We start from the raw sequence: 19,515 nt of genomic DNA, 5'->3' as shown, positions 1-19,515 counted from the left end.
TAATTTGGCTTGTTTGACAAAAACAGCCCTCTTTAGGGTTAGGGTTAGGGTACTGTATTTAAAGCAAACCGATTACCATGAGGCCCCAAAATCCATTAAATTAAGCCTTTAGTCAAAGTGGATATTTCTGCAAGATTTCAATTAAATCCTGCAAAGAACAACAAGGGATGAAAATGAGGCCCAGTGATCTTTAAAGTGATTCCCTACAAGTCCCGAAAGTTTTTGGGGGGTATTGCGTTTTTAAAGACCCTGTAAAGTGAAATCCAAAGTTTTCGTATTTCTCCTGAGTGGGCGTGGCTTCAGATCATTCAACAGACACACCCACACCATCCTGGAGCAGATTTTATTGCCTCATTTTTCATGATTTTGAAGCTTCAGACTGAAAATTGACCTGGAGGTTCATAACACAGTAACCTGTCATACAACAAACCTAAATTCAGATTCATTTTCACTTTACAGGGTCTTTGGCACTGGATGAACATGAAGCCTAATGGTGTTGCCATTTGACCTTTGACTCCTAAATTCAATCAATTCATCTTTGAGTCAGTATGGAAATTTGTACAAAACTTAGGAAAATTCTGCCAAGCATTCTTAGGAGATTACATTTACAACAAAGAGATAAATATTAGGCCTAATGACCTTTGAACTCTATGATTCTATAAATCATATTTCAGCTACATTTTTGGGGCTTTTTTGCCTTAATTAGACAAAACAGCTGAAGAGAGGGGGAAATATGTAGAGAGAGAGAAAGGGAAGACATGCACCAAACAGGGCCGGGACAGGGAATCGGTCCTGGGACAAGTACATCAAGGACTTCAGCCTCTGTATATGGGTGCCTGCTCTACCAACTGAGCTAAACGTGCACCTTCATATGTTCACCCTTGAATCAGAGTGAACGTTTATGCATTTTCTGATATAAAAGTTCCTGCATTCAAAACTGTTATTTTAAATAAAAATATCTTGTCTAAGCAGATAAGCATCAGCCATCATGGACATGTATATTTCCTGAACAAAAAAAGCAGACAGTAATAGTGTATTTCAAAGAAGCGTGCCACTATGCTAGTTAAATCAACATTCATCATCAGCAGAGTGAAGGAGCGTGTCAGGAGCCCATAATATCTGATATTTATGGTTTCAGCAGCATCTATTATGCTAATTATTATAATCAGTTCAAGCCATGCAGACACCTCTTCCTTTTTATTGCTGGAGTCGTCGGCTCTGTTGGATTAATATGAACAGGAAAAGATCAACAGCACCAAATACCCGCTAAGTACAGAAGCTACGAGCCAACCAATCACAGGAAGCCATCGTTATTGTCATGATATATAGAGATAAATAAGTCCAGATGTCTGAAAAAACTAAGAAAACTGAGTAAATAAAGTGGATGCATGTCTGCTTAGGGCTTCTGTAGTCAAGAGACCATTACCATTATTCTGTTTGCCATCAGATAAATATGGTGGAGTAAAAGAGTGGGAAAATCCACCTTTTTACCAACCATTACCTTTGTGAAATAACTTCTTTTACACCCTTAATGTAAAATCAGTTTCAGAGTGATATTCCACAATGACACCCCCCTACCGGTCACATTTCAGCTGTTTCCAGTGTTATTACTAAACAGCCTTCGGCAATAAGGAACGTAATCATGTTGTGAGCCATTAGCCAGGGCAGCAGACCATGATATAGCCTGTCCACAGCCCCGCAGCTCTAACCTAACACCACAACAATAACATGTCAGCTTCATTCAGCAGCCACTGCAGCCAACAAGACACAGGAGCAGGAAACTCAACAGGTATCAGCTGCTTTTCAGGCACTGATTTATGTATTTATTTTTGTTTGGTTGTATTGCTTCTCCTCAGTTTTAAAGGGAAACAGGAATAAGAAACACTTTTGCTGCACACACTGCAAAAAAAGAGCAAATGAGAAGCAACAAAAAAACTAATTCCACCCCCTCTCCATAGATCTGTAACACTTAATTGTCTAAGTCTAAGGAAAGGCATGTGAGATTTCTTTGTACACCAGACCAGAGCTGAATCTTCAGATTAAATGGACTGTATGAAAAGTCAAAAGATATTTTTAGTCACAAATGCCCAAATCTGATGATTTCTGGGGCATTTAATGCCTCTTTCCTATCACTATGCAGTAGGGCTGGGTTCAAAACAGCAATTTTCCAATTCAGATCAATTTTTTGTTTGAATTTTCTTTATCAAGTCATTTTTTTTTCAAAGATCGATCTTTTTTTACTGACTGTTAAGTCTATGTTGCACTTTATTATGTTGATTGATCAAATGTGTTGGTCAATAAACAGTGTTTTCAGGAAACAAGTTTGGGTCAGTTTTAGTGTGAACTTTAATATTTTAAATAATGGGCCTAGTTAGAAGGTTTCTTATTAATAATTCAACTGAAAGTATAATTTCTGCCATTAGTAATCTAAGACGCTCTTGCATATTCAAGCAAAACAGTAGTTGAAATACCTCTCAATGAATCAATGTTGAATTGAATTGAATTGGAAATTGAATCGGGACCTTGTGAATTGAAATCGAATCAATTCAGGAAATCAGTGGCAGTACCCAGCCCTACTTTGCAATATACTCAAATCTATCAGACCTGCTAAAAATGCCATTATTAATAATTTAGACAAGCATATATGCAAAAAAGGACGATTAAAATCAAATAAATTTAGGAAGAAAACTAAGACTGGATAAAGTCATGTCTTAATCAAACTGCCATCTAAAATTTAAGACCTCTCACAAGTTAAAATAGGACCTTTTGAGACTTTTTTGGCTTTAAATTTCTAATGTAGAATTTAAGACTGTTTAAGACTTTTCAAGGATCAGTGGAAACCTTGTACTTACCAATAGTTTTTGTCAAATAAAATTATCTTTACTTTAATTTAAGCTCTTATGTGTAATGGCAGAGAGAACACCCCTGTTGGCTTGGAAGAAGATTTATTTTCCCGCAAGAAAATGACCCGAAGCGTACAGTGAAAGCTACATTAGAAGCCCAGACCTCAGGCCAATACAGAATTTGTGGCTGGACTTGAAAAGGCAGTTTTGCAAAGAAGAATTATGTAAAATTTCTGTGTCCAGACGTGTAAGCCTGACTGAAAACTGTCCACACAGACTCAGTGCTGTGATTGCAGCCAAAGGAGCATCTACTAAATACTGACTTGGGGGGGGACATTTATCGTTTTTTTGTATCTCATTGATATCACTTTGAAGAAATCTGTTTTCAGTTTGACATGAAAAAAAAAATCTGTATTTTGGGGGGGTCAAAAAAGCAAAATTATATTGACCATGATTGATTTATAAAATCAATAAATATGTAAAACATCCAAGGGGGTGAATACTTTTTGTAGGCACTTTAGAAGGCCTTACAGCTTACAATGCATATCAGAGCAAAAACGATGCCATGAGGTCAAAGAACCTTCTGTAAAGCTCAGAGACAGGATTGTTACAAGGCATAAATCTGGGTAAAGCTACAAAAAAGTTCTGTTGCACTGAAGGTTCCCAAAAGCACAGTGTCCTCCACAATTCTCAAAGAAAGAAGAAAGAAGTTTGACACAACCAGGACCCTTCTAAGTCACCCTACCAAACTGAGCGGTCAGGGGAGAAAGGTGACCAAGAACACGATGGTCTGACTGAGCTCCAGAGATCCTGTGTGGACACGGGAAAAGTTCCACCTATGCAGCCCTCCACCTATCTGAGCTTACGGCAGAGTGGCTAGACGGACACATCTCCACTACAAACTTCATCAGCTTCTTCAGGATGTTTGAGAGTTCAGTTTTACCTGCCCGAGAATCAAAACAGAAACCTGTTTCCTGTATGGATTTTTGTTTCACCAATCACAGCACTGGATATTAGCATCAAACCCCATGATGCGTAACAGCCTCAGAGAAATGCAGCTAAAATATCTCAGTCGCCCTCTCACTGTTGGGGAATAAAAATGATGTACCTTTAAAAATATATATATATTTAAACAGTGATATGATAAGTAGACCAACATATATATAATTTTTTTTTCAAGGAAAAAGCTGGACCTTGTGTGGAGGTAGTCAAGGACCGCTGCCATATATGGTCATACCTTTCTCTTATAAATATCTAGACTCACATATAACAAGACAGCCTATTTTTTACTGTAAGAGTTTCAAAGGTTACATCATTTTTTAAAGACATCTTATTAAAGTAGTCTAGAAGCAGAGCCTTGGGGGAATTTAAGTTAAATCTCACTTTTGAATCCCTTTAAGGAGATCAGGCTGAGTGGATAAGGCTGAGGGTTAGAGATAAAAAGGAAAAAGGACACGCTGTTTGCTCTCAGTGAGCAGCCTGTTGAATGAGTGCTGTGGAGGAAGCTAGAGGGATGCTACGTTTACGGTTTATCTGGAAAAAAGCACCCAGTGACACCCCGTAAGCATCTACACAGAATACAACAGAAAGCAGTATGCTAAAGGAAACAGATAAGTACAGGATGCTTTAAAAGTGTGAAAGAAGGAGGGCTGAGAAGCTGTTAAAATATCCAGTAAGTACAGTACCTTGGTTAGTTTAAGCATTAAGACCCACCGGAAGACATTCTTACATTATAATACCCTGTCTCCTTTGTTTTAGATCTAAGGGTTGAATTTTAGCACAGGAGTCATGAACAAAATCTAGACCTGCTGCACTAATAATGCAGGAAAATCAGCATGTCAGCATGATAATGGCTTGAAACTGTGATATATTTGCCAGAATTTAAAGCTTTTATATATTGGCCATACATATCTGCAGTAAGGGGTGAGTATTCTAACTGATTTGATAATAGTTAGTTAAATATTTGATAAATTGATCAGTTACATTAAATGTTCAGTAAAAACCACGCCAGTCTGGCTGCAGACCGCAGCTCTCAGACGCCAACCCTTCCAGATCCCCCCTGTCAGAGAAGAAAAACGTGCTAAAACTTTCAAAATTAGATCAGATTAAACTCCCAGTTTAAACAAAGATAAAAGTCAAAAACCCAAGCTTGAAAACCTGATTACAAAATGTTTAATAAAGCTGAGTAACTATCTGCTTACAGGAATAAAACGTGTCCTCCTTGAAAACACTCTAACCCCGCTAGCATGGCTACATCTAAAGCTAGTGACACCATGTCAGCTATATTAGCTATGTAAGCTACATAGGTAGCAAAGCTATGTAGCTGAATCTAAAGCTAACAAAGGTATGCTAGCTAGCTATTTTATGACAGGTGGTCTAATAAATTTGTTAAACACTATATATGTGCAGTCAAAATCCTAAAATCAGTCCATATTTCAGATACACTACAGCCACTGTCTGATGGTAGTACAGTGTTAAATCAGGAGCCAGTAAGCATATTCTCTAAAATGAGTTCGGAAAAATTGGCATATGAGAAACAGGCAAAAATCCTGTATGGGTTGTTTGCAATCGTGATCCCAAATGTCTGTTGGGGTTGCAGGGTTTTAAGCCTCCCACCACCCCACACTAAACTTAGATGATTAAGTGATCAAACCGCTTGACTGTAACATGTATGATTATTTTTTAAAATCTGGTAAATAATAAAGGAAAAACTTAAGTACAACATCACACCAGTATGTTTGATGTCAAAGTTTTGGGGGGAAGACAGCGGTGTAGTTTCTTTCACAACATTTCCAAATGAAGTTATGATTTATGAAATAAAATTTTTTATATCAGGTTAAAGTGATAAAGTCTTTGGTTCACTCACTTTAATTTTTCAAAAAAGCAAACTTGTTAAAAATGTCTAAGTCCATGTTAATATTGTGTTCTAACTTTAAAACTGATGAGTGCTTAAACTAATTTATTTTATCTGAAGGTGCTCTTCCCTGTTTTAATGAAGAGACGGCCTGTGTAGAGAGAGGTGATAGCTCACTCAAGTAGACTTAATTGGTATCCTGCTGTTTTCTGCAGCTCTGTGATGGCCAAGTCTAAAAGTGTAAATTGGAAAAATAGCATTAGTAATGACATCAATAATGCTGGGAAAGGCAAAGTTTAAAGATTAATGATGTGCGATTCACAACATGCGACTTTTATATTATTCTTTTAGAGTCAGGAGGCAGATTTCTCATTTTGTAACCCTACAAAATGAGTTTTTGCACTGTAATGTTTTCATTAATTAAAAATAGCTACTCTTGCTCATGATAAACAAGAAATATTCTCTATCATTTGCGGCCCAATCACTGCCCCTTTTAACCGCGAGGGTTAAAAGGGGCATTTCCTGTTTTGTGTTGTGAGCAGTCCCAAGGATAATCAGCGAAAAGCTTGTGATTCAAACCAGGAAGGTCATTTTTAACAGCTTTTCTCCCTCATTATGTAAAATGAGGCCACTTGAGCATATACTACCATGCTAATTCTGTAAACAAACATTTTGACAAGAAGAATTTATTGATGGGTTAACATATTGGCGACCAAAATTATAACGATATCTTGATTTATAATGCCCTGATTGATTACCACAACAAACAGCAGGACCAATAGTGTTCCAGGGGTGGAGCCAGTGGTAGCCAGAGCCAACCAGGGCCCCCTGAAATCTGATTGGCCTCCCCAAAATCCTTCAAATGATTGGCTTTTTGCCTTGTCAGCCATTAACTAGCCACTTATGCATACTCAATCACTACCTTAATCTTTATCACATGGGTTTAACTAACTTTAATATCCTCAAGGAATGGTATATGAAAGTGGTCCCACCATCCATATTTCTGTAAATGCCCCCCAAAGGAAAAGTTTGGACATTCCTGCTTTAATTTATTCATAAAACTTGACTAGAAGTACAACTTACAAAGGAAAAAAAATCACTGCACCATTAAAAGTAAGTTATCAGGAGCATTAAACAACTAGACTTAATATCAATGTGATAAAAAACAGACAGGATGCATTTTTAATAGCACCAAAAAAGTTAATGTAGTCATTACACCCACTCTGGAATCATGTCTCCTTTCCGTCACTTTGATCTATCGTATGAGCCTCTAAATTTAGGTTTCACTATCCCGCCTTCGTGCAGAGGTCATCGATCAACGCTGTTATCCCGTTCTCTAACTCCGCCGTGATCATTTCTCTCTGGGTAAGTACATTAAAACCAGAATAGAACATCTGCCTCATGACATACTTTCTAAAGTTAATGAAATATTTAAAAACACATTAATATAAATCAGATTAATAATGAAATAAGACATCCTCAGAGGAGGAAAAAGCCAGAAATATCCAAGTCACAAAGCGGATCTATGGCCCCTCTGCTGGGTTTAAAAAGGACCATATCACACAAAGCTCCTGGCCCCTTTGTTCTTGCACAACTGAGCGAATGAACACGTTTATTTAACGCAAATAACATCACAAAGCAGACAACCTTAGCCTCAAGTCACAGGCTAAATTCAGCTTGTGTGTGAGGACATTCAAGTTGTGAGGAAGCTAAAGCTAAAATTGGACAGGAGGAGTATGTGTGTTGTTTTATGAATGACTCACCTGTTGATGGGCATAAACACAAACTATTTTAGAAATGTGTCAAATGAAAAATACAACCAGGAATTCAGAACAGAAAAATAAACTAACCAATTCCAGTAACATATTATCTTTTTACTACCTATAACACCGTTCATTGTGCAAAAACAATCAGATATGTTATCAAAAAGCAGCATGCTCTGCCACCGTTGAGATTTTGAACATTTGTGTTAATCTGAGACCTGTTGGATCACAGATGGTGCCATGACGGCCAAGCTGCAGCACGCAGCATTTATTATGTAATGTGAGCAGCTAATCCATGCTGTACTAATTACACAATTACACAAGACGTATCAAGGAACATATGCGCTTCTTTCTATGCTAACAAGACTGGCAAGGTGAACAGAAGAGGCTATTGTGTGCCAATAGAGGGTCTAGAGTTAAACTAAGCTGCGCTCGAGTGCTTCTTCTTTAAGTTCATGGAAGTATGACCCGTGAGGGGTTCAAGGACTTTTAGATTGATTAAATAAATGCAGATTAAATAAAATGAACACTAATCTTAAGAGTCTTCTTGTATTATTTAGATGTGTAAAAGGAAAATATATACAATTGCAGGATAGCGAAAGTACATAGTAGATTCAGAAAAAGGGCTGGGCTGACTTCCGTGGTTGTGTAGTAAATAGAAACCTTATATGCAAAGAAAATGAGGCCAAATGGCCAACCTAGGACATTTGGTCAAAGTTTCAAGATCCCTCAACATGTTGTTGAGATATCGCTAAGACTTAACATGTGAAACTGACCTCCAAAATCTGGTCAGATCAACCTTAAAAAAGATTGGAAAGTTCTGCAAACTCTAAGGAAAATCCCTTAAAGCATTCTTGAGATATAGCTATCAAAAGCAAGGGATGAACATGAGGCCCAAAAACCTCGACATGCGACCTACAACCTCTCAAACTAATCAATTCACCCAGAAGAGGAATTTATTCAATTTGTGCTAATGTCATCACTGCTAGGTGTTCTTGAGATATTTTTTTAATTGTAAGGGATGAACATGAGGCCTAATGATTGTGACGTTTCACCTCCAAAATCTGTTCAAATCATGCTTGAGCCAAAGTGGATGTTAGTGCAAGGGTTGGAAGAAAATCCCTCAAAGCCATCCATCCATCCATCCATCCGTCCAGCCAGCCAGCCAGCCAGCCAGCCAGCCATCCATCTTCTTCCGCTTCAGCAGGCTGAGCAAGTCAACCCAGACATCCTTCTTCCCAGGGACACTTTCCAACTCCTTCTGGGGCATCCCAAGACACATCCACACCAGACAGGATATATAATCCTTCCAGTGCCTTCTGGGTCTTCCCCAAGGTCTCCTCCCAGCCAGCCATGCCTGGGAGACCTCCATAGGGAGTTGCCCAAGAGGCATCTCAATTAGATGCCCGAAACACCTCAACTGGCTCATTCCAATGCGAAAGAGCAGGGGCTTTACTCTTAGCTCCCTTCAGATGTCTGAATTTCTCCACCTATCTCTAAGGCTAAGCCCAGCCAACCTCTGGAGAAAACCTTATTGTAGGGGGGTTTGTGTGGTCCTATGAACATGGGAGCTGTGTTGTCAGGAGCATTAGCCTCTGGTAGGGTCTTCAAAGGAAAAATGGTCCTGGGGAAGGGCCACAAAGAATAGTTCGCCTACCATGAACTGGCAAATCGGAAGAGCAGATGTTGGAAACCAGGGCATCCCCAGAGAACCAGGTGCTTGCATGCTCAAAAGAGTGATATGGAGCCACCCTACTGTGAGCGGACTGGCAGGGTGCAGTGTACACCAACTGGCAGGAAAAGGTGGCAGCCTTGGCGTACTGACCCCTGGTGGTGCAGACTGACTGTGGATCTCTCTAAGCATTTTTCCAGAATGGACATTTCTACAAAGTTTGAAGAAAATCCATCTGTGCTCTTAAGGTATGACTTTAAGAAGCAAGGGATGAACATGAGGCCTAATGAGCTTGACAGGTGATCTATGACCTCCAAAACACGATCAGTTCATCCTTGAGCCAGACTGTACATCTGTGCAAAGTCTGAAGAAAATCCCTCAAGAGAGAAAGTGTTCTTGAGGTTATACATTCACATCAAGTGTGAAGGGATGGAAAAAAAAACTGGAAGGCACAATGCGTCTGGCCTTGGCTATTGCACAAAAAAGGAGAAAAAAGTTTCCAACATATGATGTTATGCAGACTGAATATTCATGCTGCTTGACTTGATGTTTTGTGCGTTTCTCTCAGTTTGTGCCTGTGCAGGAGAGGAAGACAGAACAGCAAATTTGATCCACTCAGCTATTCAAACTTTGTGACTGGTAATTACCACCGTTCAGTCACAACCACTCGTCTCATAATTACAATATTTCAGACGACACTCTAAAACCCCGCCCCAAGTTGATTCCTCCAATCACCCCCCACCATGCACACAAAACATGCACACAGACTCAGCCATACACCTGAAACATCTAAGGACACTGAGTCACTGAAGAAGATACACATGAGCTCTGACGGTGGTGAAAACAAAAATGTACACACAACCAAGTATGTCCTTACAAGTTAACATACTATAAAGATAAATTATTAACAAAAATAAACATGATATTATTATTTTTTTCCCTAAATACAGTGTAAATCCGAAGAATCCTTGGGCTATAATGGAATTGATATCTACATTTAAAGTTTCTTTGAGGTAAGCACTAACATCAGCATGCTAGCAAGTTTTATTATCTTAGTTTAAGTGAAAACAGATTTCTACAAAGTAATGTTTCCAGTATCTTCACTGTGAAGCATCTGCACAACAGTAGACAGTTTCATACACAATGGGCAAATTGCTTCATTTTTGTTATGAGCCATAGAAAAACATACAGAACGACTAAACAAAGAAAATAACGCAGAAAACCATCAGACGTTAATAACCACCCTTACCCACCCCAACCCAGCGTAGCACCACTTGGAAGGCTGGAATAATGCTGTTATCCCATAGGCCGAGCCTATGTAACAGTAGGCCGAGCCTACATAACACTGGTGGGCCTAGCCCACATCCTAGATGTGAGGGAAGAGAATAGACGGCTCGCAAACAAGTGCTCTGGTTCAGATCAGTTCTCTCAGATTTATTGTAATGACAGAGTTTATATACTGTGCGACAAACAAGACCTGTGCCTCTGACCTATGATGTGGAGGTGAATTGTCAGACTGTGTCCACAGATGGTCGTCATGTGGTGGAGCAGCAGTCAATCACATGGTATAACACAAGATAACAGAGTACACCTAAGATGAGTCTATGAACTTTAAGCCCCATGTATCTTGAGATAAGACTTTGAAAATGAACTTTGAAACTAACACAAATACATTCCTGGAAGATAAGAATGTCTTCATATGGACTCAAAACTGTTTTTTAATTGATTAAATTAAAGTGGTCACAATTATTCTTATTCCAAAGGCCAAGTAAGAATAGTGCATCTTATCAATGTGACTTTCTCATGTATGAGATCAGTGGATTCTAGATCTAATCAAAATCTCCCAAACTGTCACAGAGTGTGTGTCTAATCTTCTCCAAGTGGAGAGTACCAGTCAGTAGTGTTATCCAAGCTTTAAAAGTTGGAGTATCTGTTTTCTTCCAGAATTACTTTCTTAGCACACAGAAGGCCATAGGACAGGAGGTGGCGCTGTGCACCATTAAGATTTCGAACACTTTCTGATACCCCCGAAATAACTAAGATTGGGTCTGGGTTTATTTTAACCTTCAAGATTTTTGAGCATAAGGTGTAACTATGTAGTAAGTCTGCTTCTACTTGATTACACTTTTCACATATTGGTGAAGTTTCTGGGAAGATTTAACATAGTTTCACCTTCGAATTATGCAATCTGTAAGATTTTAAATTGTTTTAAGCATTAAGGGAACAAGTATTCACATGTTTCAGGCCTTTTTCCCAAATGTCTTCTGCTATTTCAAGTCCTAGTTCTCTCTCCCATTCTCTTCTTATGCCATCCATGCTCATTGGTCTAGAATTTTCACAGTGCACTGGCATGAGTTCACTTTTTCCCCAGTTTACCCTGTATCCTGAGAATGAGCTAAATAAACCAATTGTCTCCAGTAGAAAAGGCATAGAAATCTGTGGTCTTGTTACTTAGATCAAAATATCATCGGCATAGAGTGAAATTTTATTTGATGTTTATTCTGTGTCATAACCATGAATTTTAATATTTGCACGAATCTCTACAAAGTAATGTAGGACACTGGTTGATCAGTATTCCTGGCTACCATTACACCATGAGGGCAAAAGAAGACTCTTAACTGAACATCCCCCAATTCAGTTAAATCCATCATCAAGACATGGAAGAAATATGGCACATGTGTAAATCTGCCTAGATCAGACTGTCTTCACAAACTGACTGACCGTGCAAGAAGGAGACTAGTGAGAGAGACCTTTGCAAAGAGAAAGTCACTGTTGAAGAAAATGTTAAATCTCAACTAGAGCTCACCAAAGGCATGCGGGATACTCCATGCTCAAGAGGAAGAAAGTTTGGTCTGATGACCAGAAAGGGTGCTTTTTGGTCTCATCAGACAAGACGCTATGTTTGAGCATCGCAAATCACAGCAAACACACCATCCCCACTGTGAAGCATGGTGGTGGCAGCATCATGCTGGGGGGGATGCTTCTCAGCACCCTGAGGTAGAACCGTATATATAGAACAGGTATTTGATATTGACCTAAGATTACTTTAAATGTTGACCAACACAGGCCTTTTTTGAAAGATATGACGCTTAGTGTTTGTTCATGTGGGACACAGTAGTCGCCTAGCTGCGATCAGCCGACAACCAGCTGACCCTCGCAGCTCCCACAGCCAATGACAGCTCTTTGTCTCAACACAGCGGTGTATTTAAATATGAGACTTCTCACCAATCCCTGCTTGTATTGATGCTGATGCACCACACTGCTACTGCTGTAAAAGCTTAACCTCCTCCACCCCAGCCTCCTCCTTTATAGCATAAAGCTTGTTGTACCCTCATATTAATTTATTAAAACACTGACTGACTTCAAAGTATTCAATAACACAGTAAAACCATGGCTCAAACAAAGGCAAATCTGTGAACACGTGGCTACGTGTCTTAAAATTTTTTTATATCATTCAGCTCATTTTACTCCTTTTTATCTTGTTCCTAGCTACTTTACCTATTCTCTTAACCATCATTTTAGTCATTGTCATTCATCTGTATGTTTATGTCTGCCTTACTGTTAGCTTTTATGTATGTGGCTGCATGTTTATGTTTGTCTTGCTGCTGCTGTTTTAATGCATTTTTTGTGGTTGTTCATTTATGTCTACTGCCATTGTGAGTCTTTAATGTCCATTTTATTCTGTTGTATCATATGTGTTATTTCTTTAAAGCCAACCAGGGACAAAGACTGCAAATTAGCCATAGCTAGATGTCTTTTATACATTGCATCAGTTGCACTGTAATTAAATGCAGCAATGCTTATGTATTGTCCCTGACAAATAAATGGATAAATAAATAAATCAATATTCAGATTTATGCTACTATGGATTAATTGCTTTGAACTATTTTTTTTGTATTCAGCATGCATCGTCATAAATGTACCTATCCATATGGGGGCTTCTTGCCATGCACTCCCTGGAAAGCCAAAGCATGCTGCTTGACTAACCCAAGAGCATCTTTGGATACGAGCCTTTTCTGCCAAGTAAAACTGTAAATCCATTCTGCAATAAAATGTTTAGTATGTGATGAGACTGAACTAAAGGTCACAAATGCCTTCGGAATATAACTTGTGAACAACGGGCATTCTCAACAGGAGACACTGCCTAATTTTCTACTTATTATTATTATTATTATCTCTTGTATCCAATGAAGCATGCAAACAAAAAGGATTTTCATATCATCTGTGGTCACATGACTTGAATCCTTGATAGCATCACTCTTCCCATCATTAGAGAGACACTGTAAGATAATGGCTGCTGTGTGAGTTATCTAATGTTTCATCTAAACTACAAGTATCGATTTTTCAGCAGATAAAGTTGTTAATCGGTGAAAATCGAGCTTTATTGAGTGACTCAACTTTGGATTTTAATACCTTGAACTCACAAAAACTGGCTGATCTCATATTTAATTTTCTCTGTAAACTTTCAGGATCTCTTGTAAACAAACAGAGAAACACAGACTTCCATTAAACACAGAAATATGACTGATGATCTTCCACAGCTTGTCACCCTCCAGCTGTGAGCTCAGAGCCATTTACAATGAACACAATTCCTCTCTTCCTCACAGACGGATAATAGCCGTCATTCATCAGAACCTCACAAACGGAGAGTTTCATCGATTTCCATCAGACTCTGGAAGTCAGAGCCAAAGAGAGAGAGAGGCTCCGTTTCAGGGAGCTGTCAGAACAGAGCAGTGAACGGGGCACCGAACGCCCCGCGGAGGGCAAAAACAAAGTGCAAAAAGAGAGAGAGAAAAGGAGGAAACGGATTATCAGCTCCCATCTATGAACAATGCTCTGAAAGCTCGCTGTTTTTGCTGCTAATGACATGCACAGACCGAGAGGAGGGGAGGGAGGGAGGGGTGTTTCTCCAACACAACCTGCCACATCTCACAGCCCAGACAACTGCATAACATGGAGAGATTTACTCTTATAATGAAATCCTTTGCTTGCTAGTTGCTAAGCAACAAAAGTACTGATTCATATGGCACATACGGTGTGCGCCTGACACTGCATTTCTGACACTTAGGAGGAATTCTTGGATGAGAAAAAGAGGGTGAAAAGAAGAAGGAGAAGAAGGAGAAGATGACAGGTCAGGAGTTAGCGATGAATGCCAACAGAAAGCAGAGAGAGGGAGAGATAGAAAGTGAAAGGATGACCCGTCTCTAACTGACTCCCACTGAGTAACACAACAGGTTGGTGGAGCTCGCAGGATTCACTTGGCAGAAATGTGAGGAAAAAAAAAAACACGCAATCTGACTGCTCTCTTGTATTCACACATGCACGGTGTTTGCCTGCGGACTCCAAAGAAGAGGAAAAACCTCATCCTGATCTTTCACAGATTTATTTCTGTTGCTTTTCTCTGTATCTATAAATAAAACTCAGATGCAAACAGAGGGGATTGTTTGAATATTAGAACCAAAGCTGAAACATTACCTGTATTTCTCCGCCTTTAGCAATGAACTAAATGGCCAAAAACATATCAGTGGTAGTGATCGTGATCGTGCATCCCTAATTACAACCAGCTTCCTCCAAAGCATAGAAATGTTGCAGACGTCTCCTTTCCAAAGGTCAGCCCCACCCAGCACGCAGCCTTTGCCATTTCTCCTCATCCTCCAGCCGTTCTTAGAGATGACTGAACAGAAAAAGGTAAAACTGCTCCATCTCTGCTGCCTAAATAATCTTTTCCTTAAGCATAACAGTAAAAATGGATCAATACAGTAGTTTACATGTCACAAATACAGCCTGGTTGAGCTTGGGGAGATTGCTAACAGTTCTAAGCATAATATGGAAATTATTTGTGGTATTAGATATACCATGGAAAAAGTTTAACTCAATCCAACCAATACAGTGACACCAAAGTGGTGCCATCGCCTACTGGGTGTGTCCTGAGCAGTAAAAGGTTCTCTCGTCTGAAATGTGTCAAAGAAATTGTGCATGAGGAGAGTTTCACGCAGCAAAATATGACTGAATTTAGACTTGTGTACACAAGATAAAGCATGGAGAACTTTACCCCTCGAGTGTTTACATTGTTTACACATAGTATTGTCGCTGTCTCGTGCTTATTTGCACATTACTTAACACTGTGAGGCTCTTATGGATCTGTTTTTGAATCACAGATAATAATAATAATAATATCATTGTCATAGCTTCATTTATTTCATCACTGGGTTTAACTCAAGAAGTGCCATATTATTTCCCCTCGCTAATATCAGTAAACTGTCAATAAATTTGTCTTGGTTGATTGCTTTGTGTTTGAATTTCTGAAAAGGGTTGGTTCATCCTTGATGCAAACAGTCTCCAGGCGTGAAATAATATCTGCAAATGAGTTTCACAAACAGCTCATGAAGCTGTCAGTAATCGTCACAACTTGAAAGCAGCGGTGCTGTGACCTGATCATTTTTTTTTAAATAACTGTGAAACTTAAACATTCCAGAAAAAATTCCTTGAAAATTCCTTAAATTTATCAAGCAAAATCCCCCACATTGCATAGCAAATTTTCCTGATTTTTTTTAATATCAAATCCTACAAAAAATCATCAAAACATTCCCAAAAGTTCTATGAAAGTAAAAAAAAATCCAAACAAAATCCCAGTTATTTTCATGAAATTCTTGAAAATTTCACAGAACACCGCCCCAAAAAAAACCCTAAGTTGCCTAAAATTACACAAATAGTTTTTGCAAATTTTCTAAAATATATCTTTAAATTTCAAAGCAAATTCTATAAAAATTCCAGTAAAATTCCCTAAAATTTCCATGACAGTTATTTAAAATCTCAAAAAATGCCTCCTCCCAAATTCTGGATCACATTATTTTAAAAAATTCCAAAGCGACATTGCAAATTTCCATGAAAATACCTAAAAATTTTAACAAAAATTTCCCTTTTTTTTTCTAAATAAAATTTTCCCAAAATATTATCAATACATTTCCCAAAATTCTATGAAAATAAACTTAAATTCCCCCAAGCATCCAAACAATTTCCCTGCAATTTTCTTGAAACTTTTGAAAATTTCGAAGGACACTCCAAAATAATTCCCAATCAAAATTTCAAACATTTACATATAAATGTTCCAAATTTCCATTAAAATAACTATTATTGCACAATATTTACAGGTGAAATTAATTCAATCTAAAATAAGACCACAGTCACTAATAAATATGCTAAAATGAAAGTAATGTTAAAAACATCCCTCAAATGTAAGTTTGCTAATGACAGCAATAATGCTGGAAGTGAGCTTAATGTCAACTATTCTTGTTAGAAATAACATTATATATGATTAAGGTTGACAACGACTTACTAAAATGTACTTGAACTAGATCTGCAATCCTTTGAAATGTAAATGAACATGGTATTTCCAGCTTTTACCTATTTTATCTCGTCTCATGTGATTATTTTTTTGAGTTCTATTTCTTATGTATTTCTTAACTAACAAGCAAAAAATTTATACGATTAAATGTGTGGAAACAACATCGACTAAAACAGGAAGGGGTACAGCTAAGAAGTAGCAGTGGATCAGGAGACTGACAGACTGATTTAGTCATTGATAGCTTTGTCTTTTAGCTGTCTCTGGCAAACTTTGCTGTTTCCAGATGTCAGCTGACTCAGCACTCTGTCAGAAAAAAGACTACGTGGCTTGGTCCTCCGAAACACTGAAAAATAGTGACATGTCATTATTGAATGAGCCGGTTTGAACGATAAAATCCGAATCCCTGTTTAAGAGCTGTTTTAGATTATTATTATTATTTTTATTTCTATTATGATTTTTACTGTTTGTGTTATTTGATTGATCAGCAGGGATGATCTTTTCTCCACACTGCTCTACCACAGGCACGCCAAGAAATAAAAACACAACTTTGACCGTATAATATTGTTGTTTTATGACAGGTGTGATGACATTTTCATTTTTAAAATAGAAATCACAACTGGAGAAAATACCAGTACAAATGTCAAATTATATTGCTAAATCTGGCAGGTCAAATGAAGCCAAACTGGTACCCATATGATGACCTCTTGAGAGCAGTTAGAGTCGGCTCTTCTTGCTGAGTTGAACCAAATAACCTAGATCACTAAAAAGAGCTGGAATTCCCATCACTAACTGAAACCCCCAACAGGTGATGCCTTTATTTATGTGGATTTTATCAGTTAATATTTTAATGTTGGAATAATTATACTATGTAACACAATTGCAATACAGCAGATAATATATTGGTGCTGATAATCATCTTTTTTTAAGATATATTTTTGGGCATTTTCTGCCTTCAGGAGGATAGTGGATAGAATCAGAAACAGGGATGAGAGAGTTGGGGAGAGACATGCGGGAAAGTAGCCACTTGGAGTGCGCCTTAATCACAAGCCCATCCCTGGTTTAATCTAAATTTCAATGAACTGCCCAGCCCTAGTATCGATAACAATCCCTAACCACAGACCGTTGACAGTTTTCATTGTGACCAGTTCTTCAACAAAAAGTTGTCACAATGCAAATATTTACAGGGAGGCAACAGGACTGTCAAAAATAACACAGGAGTAGTTTCGGGACAGAGATGTTGATTTGTGTATTCTGTATTTCAGCAGCACTTATACACACCTAGGCTACAATAAACATGACTACACAAACAGGGGGGTCGCATAAAAAAAAATCTGAATTAGTCAGAGAATTAGGGTGAAATAAACCTTAATAGATTCTATTTAACGCCATAGCAAGTTTAATGGGTTCTAAAAAATTCAAGTTTTTTGTAGTGGGGCCAATATGATTGTCATCCACTTTAATGTATTTTATGCAAAATTGTGAATTTTATTATCAACAGAAAGGCTGTATGCTCAAATATTAACATATATAATGGGAGTTTATCAGATTGTAATCACTGTTTACAACCTGCTTGTAAGTTGCTAAGGGATCATAAAGGAGGATGCCAACCAACAAGTGTCAGCTGCAACTTCAACCCTGAAGAGGACTGTGGTGCATCCTTCCTGTATGATGGTATCTCTCTGTTTCTCTATATGCAGTTAAACTAGACCTAAATTATTCACCGTGCTCTCTGCGGACACAGATTTAATTACGAGCCTTTTTTCATAAATCAAACTGGGCACAGTGAAGTCACGCGCTGGCTGTTACACAAAACCCCTCTGATAAATAAGTCATCCTCTGAGGTGTGGTTGGTTTGTTGGCTTCAACCTACCTTCTTCTTGGCGTTACAGTGGCAGCACACAGTCCAAAGGTATTTGAGAGTTCTCCACAGCAGGATGATGAAGAGCCCCCCGAAGAAAGTGACCATGGACGAGGCGAGGAAAGCCCACCACATCCGCTGCCCGTTACTGTCACACGGCACATCTGGCGAGAACGGGATGATCACGTTCATCTTGGAGATGTGGATGGACGGGTCCGGGGCGAATTTCTCCCGGTTTTTCGGCATTTCTGCTCACCTTTAACCCTCCCCCTCCGTCACCTCCACCCTCCAGCCCCTCCTAAAACAAACACAAACAACCAACTCAGCCGGGCTTCAGGCGCTTTGGGGACCTCCAACCAGCGTCCCCTGATGCCCCCTCGGCTCGGCCATGTTTGAGTCAGCCACCTCCCGCTCCTCTGGCTTCACCAGCCGAGGACGTAAAAGTTGAGTGGAAAGCAGGTACACGCACGAAAATAAAAAACTTCCCCACAATTTCAGATGTCAGCTGTGCGCGTCACGATGCGCGTTCATGACTGGAATTGCGCGCCATCCTTTCTTTCGTGCGTATGAAATCACATTTCAAGAAAAAACTACGAAAAACTCCTTATTTCCAGAACAGTCCAAACGGTTTAAAATGCACGAGGGATGTTATGAAGATTAAAGAGCTGTGACGTCCTCAGTAGACGGTGGCTTCGCGCGCTGCTCCACCTTGTTTTCACTGTTGAATGTTCTTCTCGCGTTTCAACCGCACTTTATCGATAACCTTTCGAAGTAAAACGGTGAAAAGGAATTAAAAAAAGAGTCAAGGATAAAAAGAATTAGTTGTTGCGTCTCTCCAGGCTCCGCTGTCCGCCTGTCGCATCCATTTGTCGGGAGATGGCATCGCAGATTTACAGGTAGCGGGGGAGGAGCCATCAATAGCAGACGTCGATGCTTATCTGGAAGTCTGGTTATTTATAGTGACCGCTTCATCAATTTTTCATGGTTGTAACTTGTGGTTACAGCCACCTTACTTTGAAACTGTCAGTTATGCGGACACACTTTCGGTTTTAGAAGAAATAGCCATCAATTTCTCATATTAAACATTTGTGCAGAATACATATATTTTACAAAGAGTTGACTACTATGACCTGATATCTTAATTAATAATTTGCTTTGTTAAAGACTTAATTTTGGGTGA

General features: G+C 38.9%; 1 protein-coding gene across 12 annotated transcripts in view; it reads right to left on the bottom strand.

The window, feature by feature from the left end:
- Nucleotides 1-19,202, bottom strand: part of LOC121528074 (calcium-activated potassium channel subunit alpha-1-like) — a 142,095-nt gene extending 122,893 nt beyond the window's left edge. For all 12 annotated transcript variants that reach the window (XM_041815210.1, XM_041815215.1, XM_041815212.1 and 9 more), the window contains exon 1: nucleotides 18,348-19,202. In XM_041815210.1, the coding sequence (XP_041671144.1) occupies nucleotides 18,348-18,581 (234 nt within the window). In that variant the 5' untranslated portion in view covers nucleotides 18,582-19,202. The remainder of the gene's footprint in view (nucleotides 1-18,347) is intronic.
- Between the last annotated feature and the right edge of the window lie 313 nt (nucleotides 19,203-19,515).

The sequence above is a fragment of the Cheilinus undulatus genome, linkage group 20 (genome assembly GCF_018320785.1).
Source record: "Cheilinus undulatus linkage group 20, ASM1832078v1, whole genome shotgun sequence".
In the NCBI taxonomy this organism is placed as follows: Eukaryota; Metazoa; Chordata; class Actinopteri; order Labriformes; family Labridae; genus Cheilinus; species Cheilinus undulatus.
Note: the sequence above shows the minus strand (reverse complement) of the source record. Positions and strands in the feature narration are given on the sequence as shown.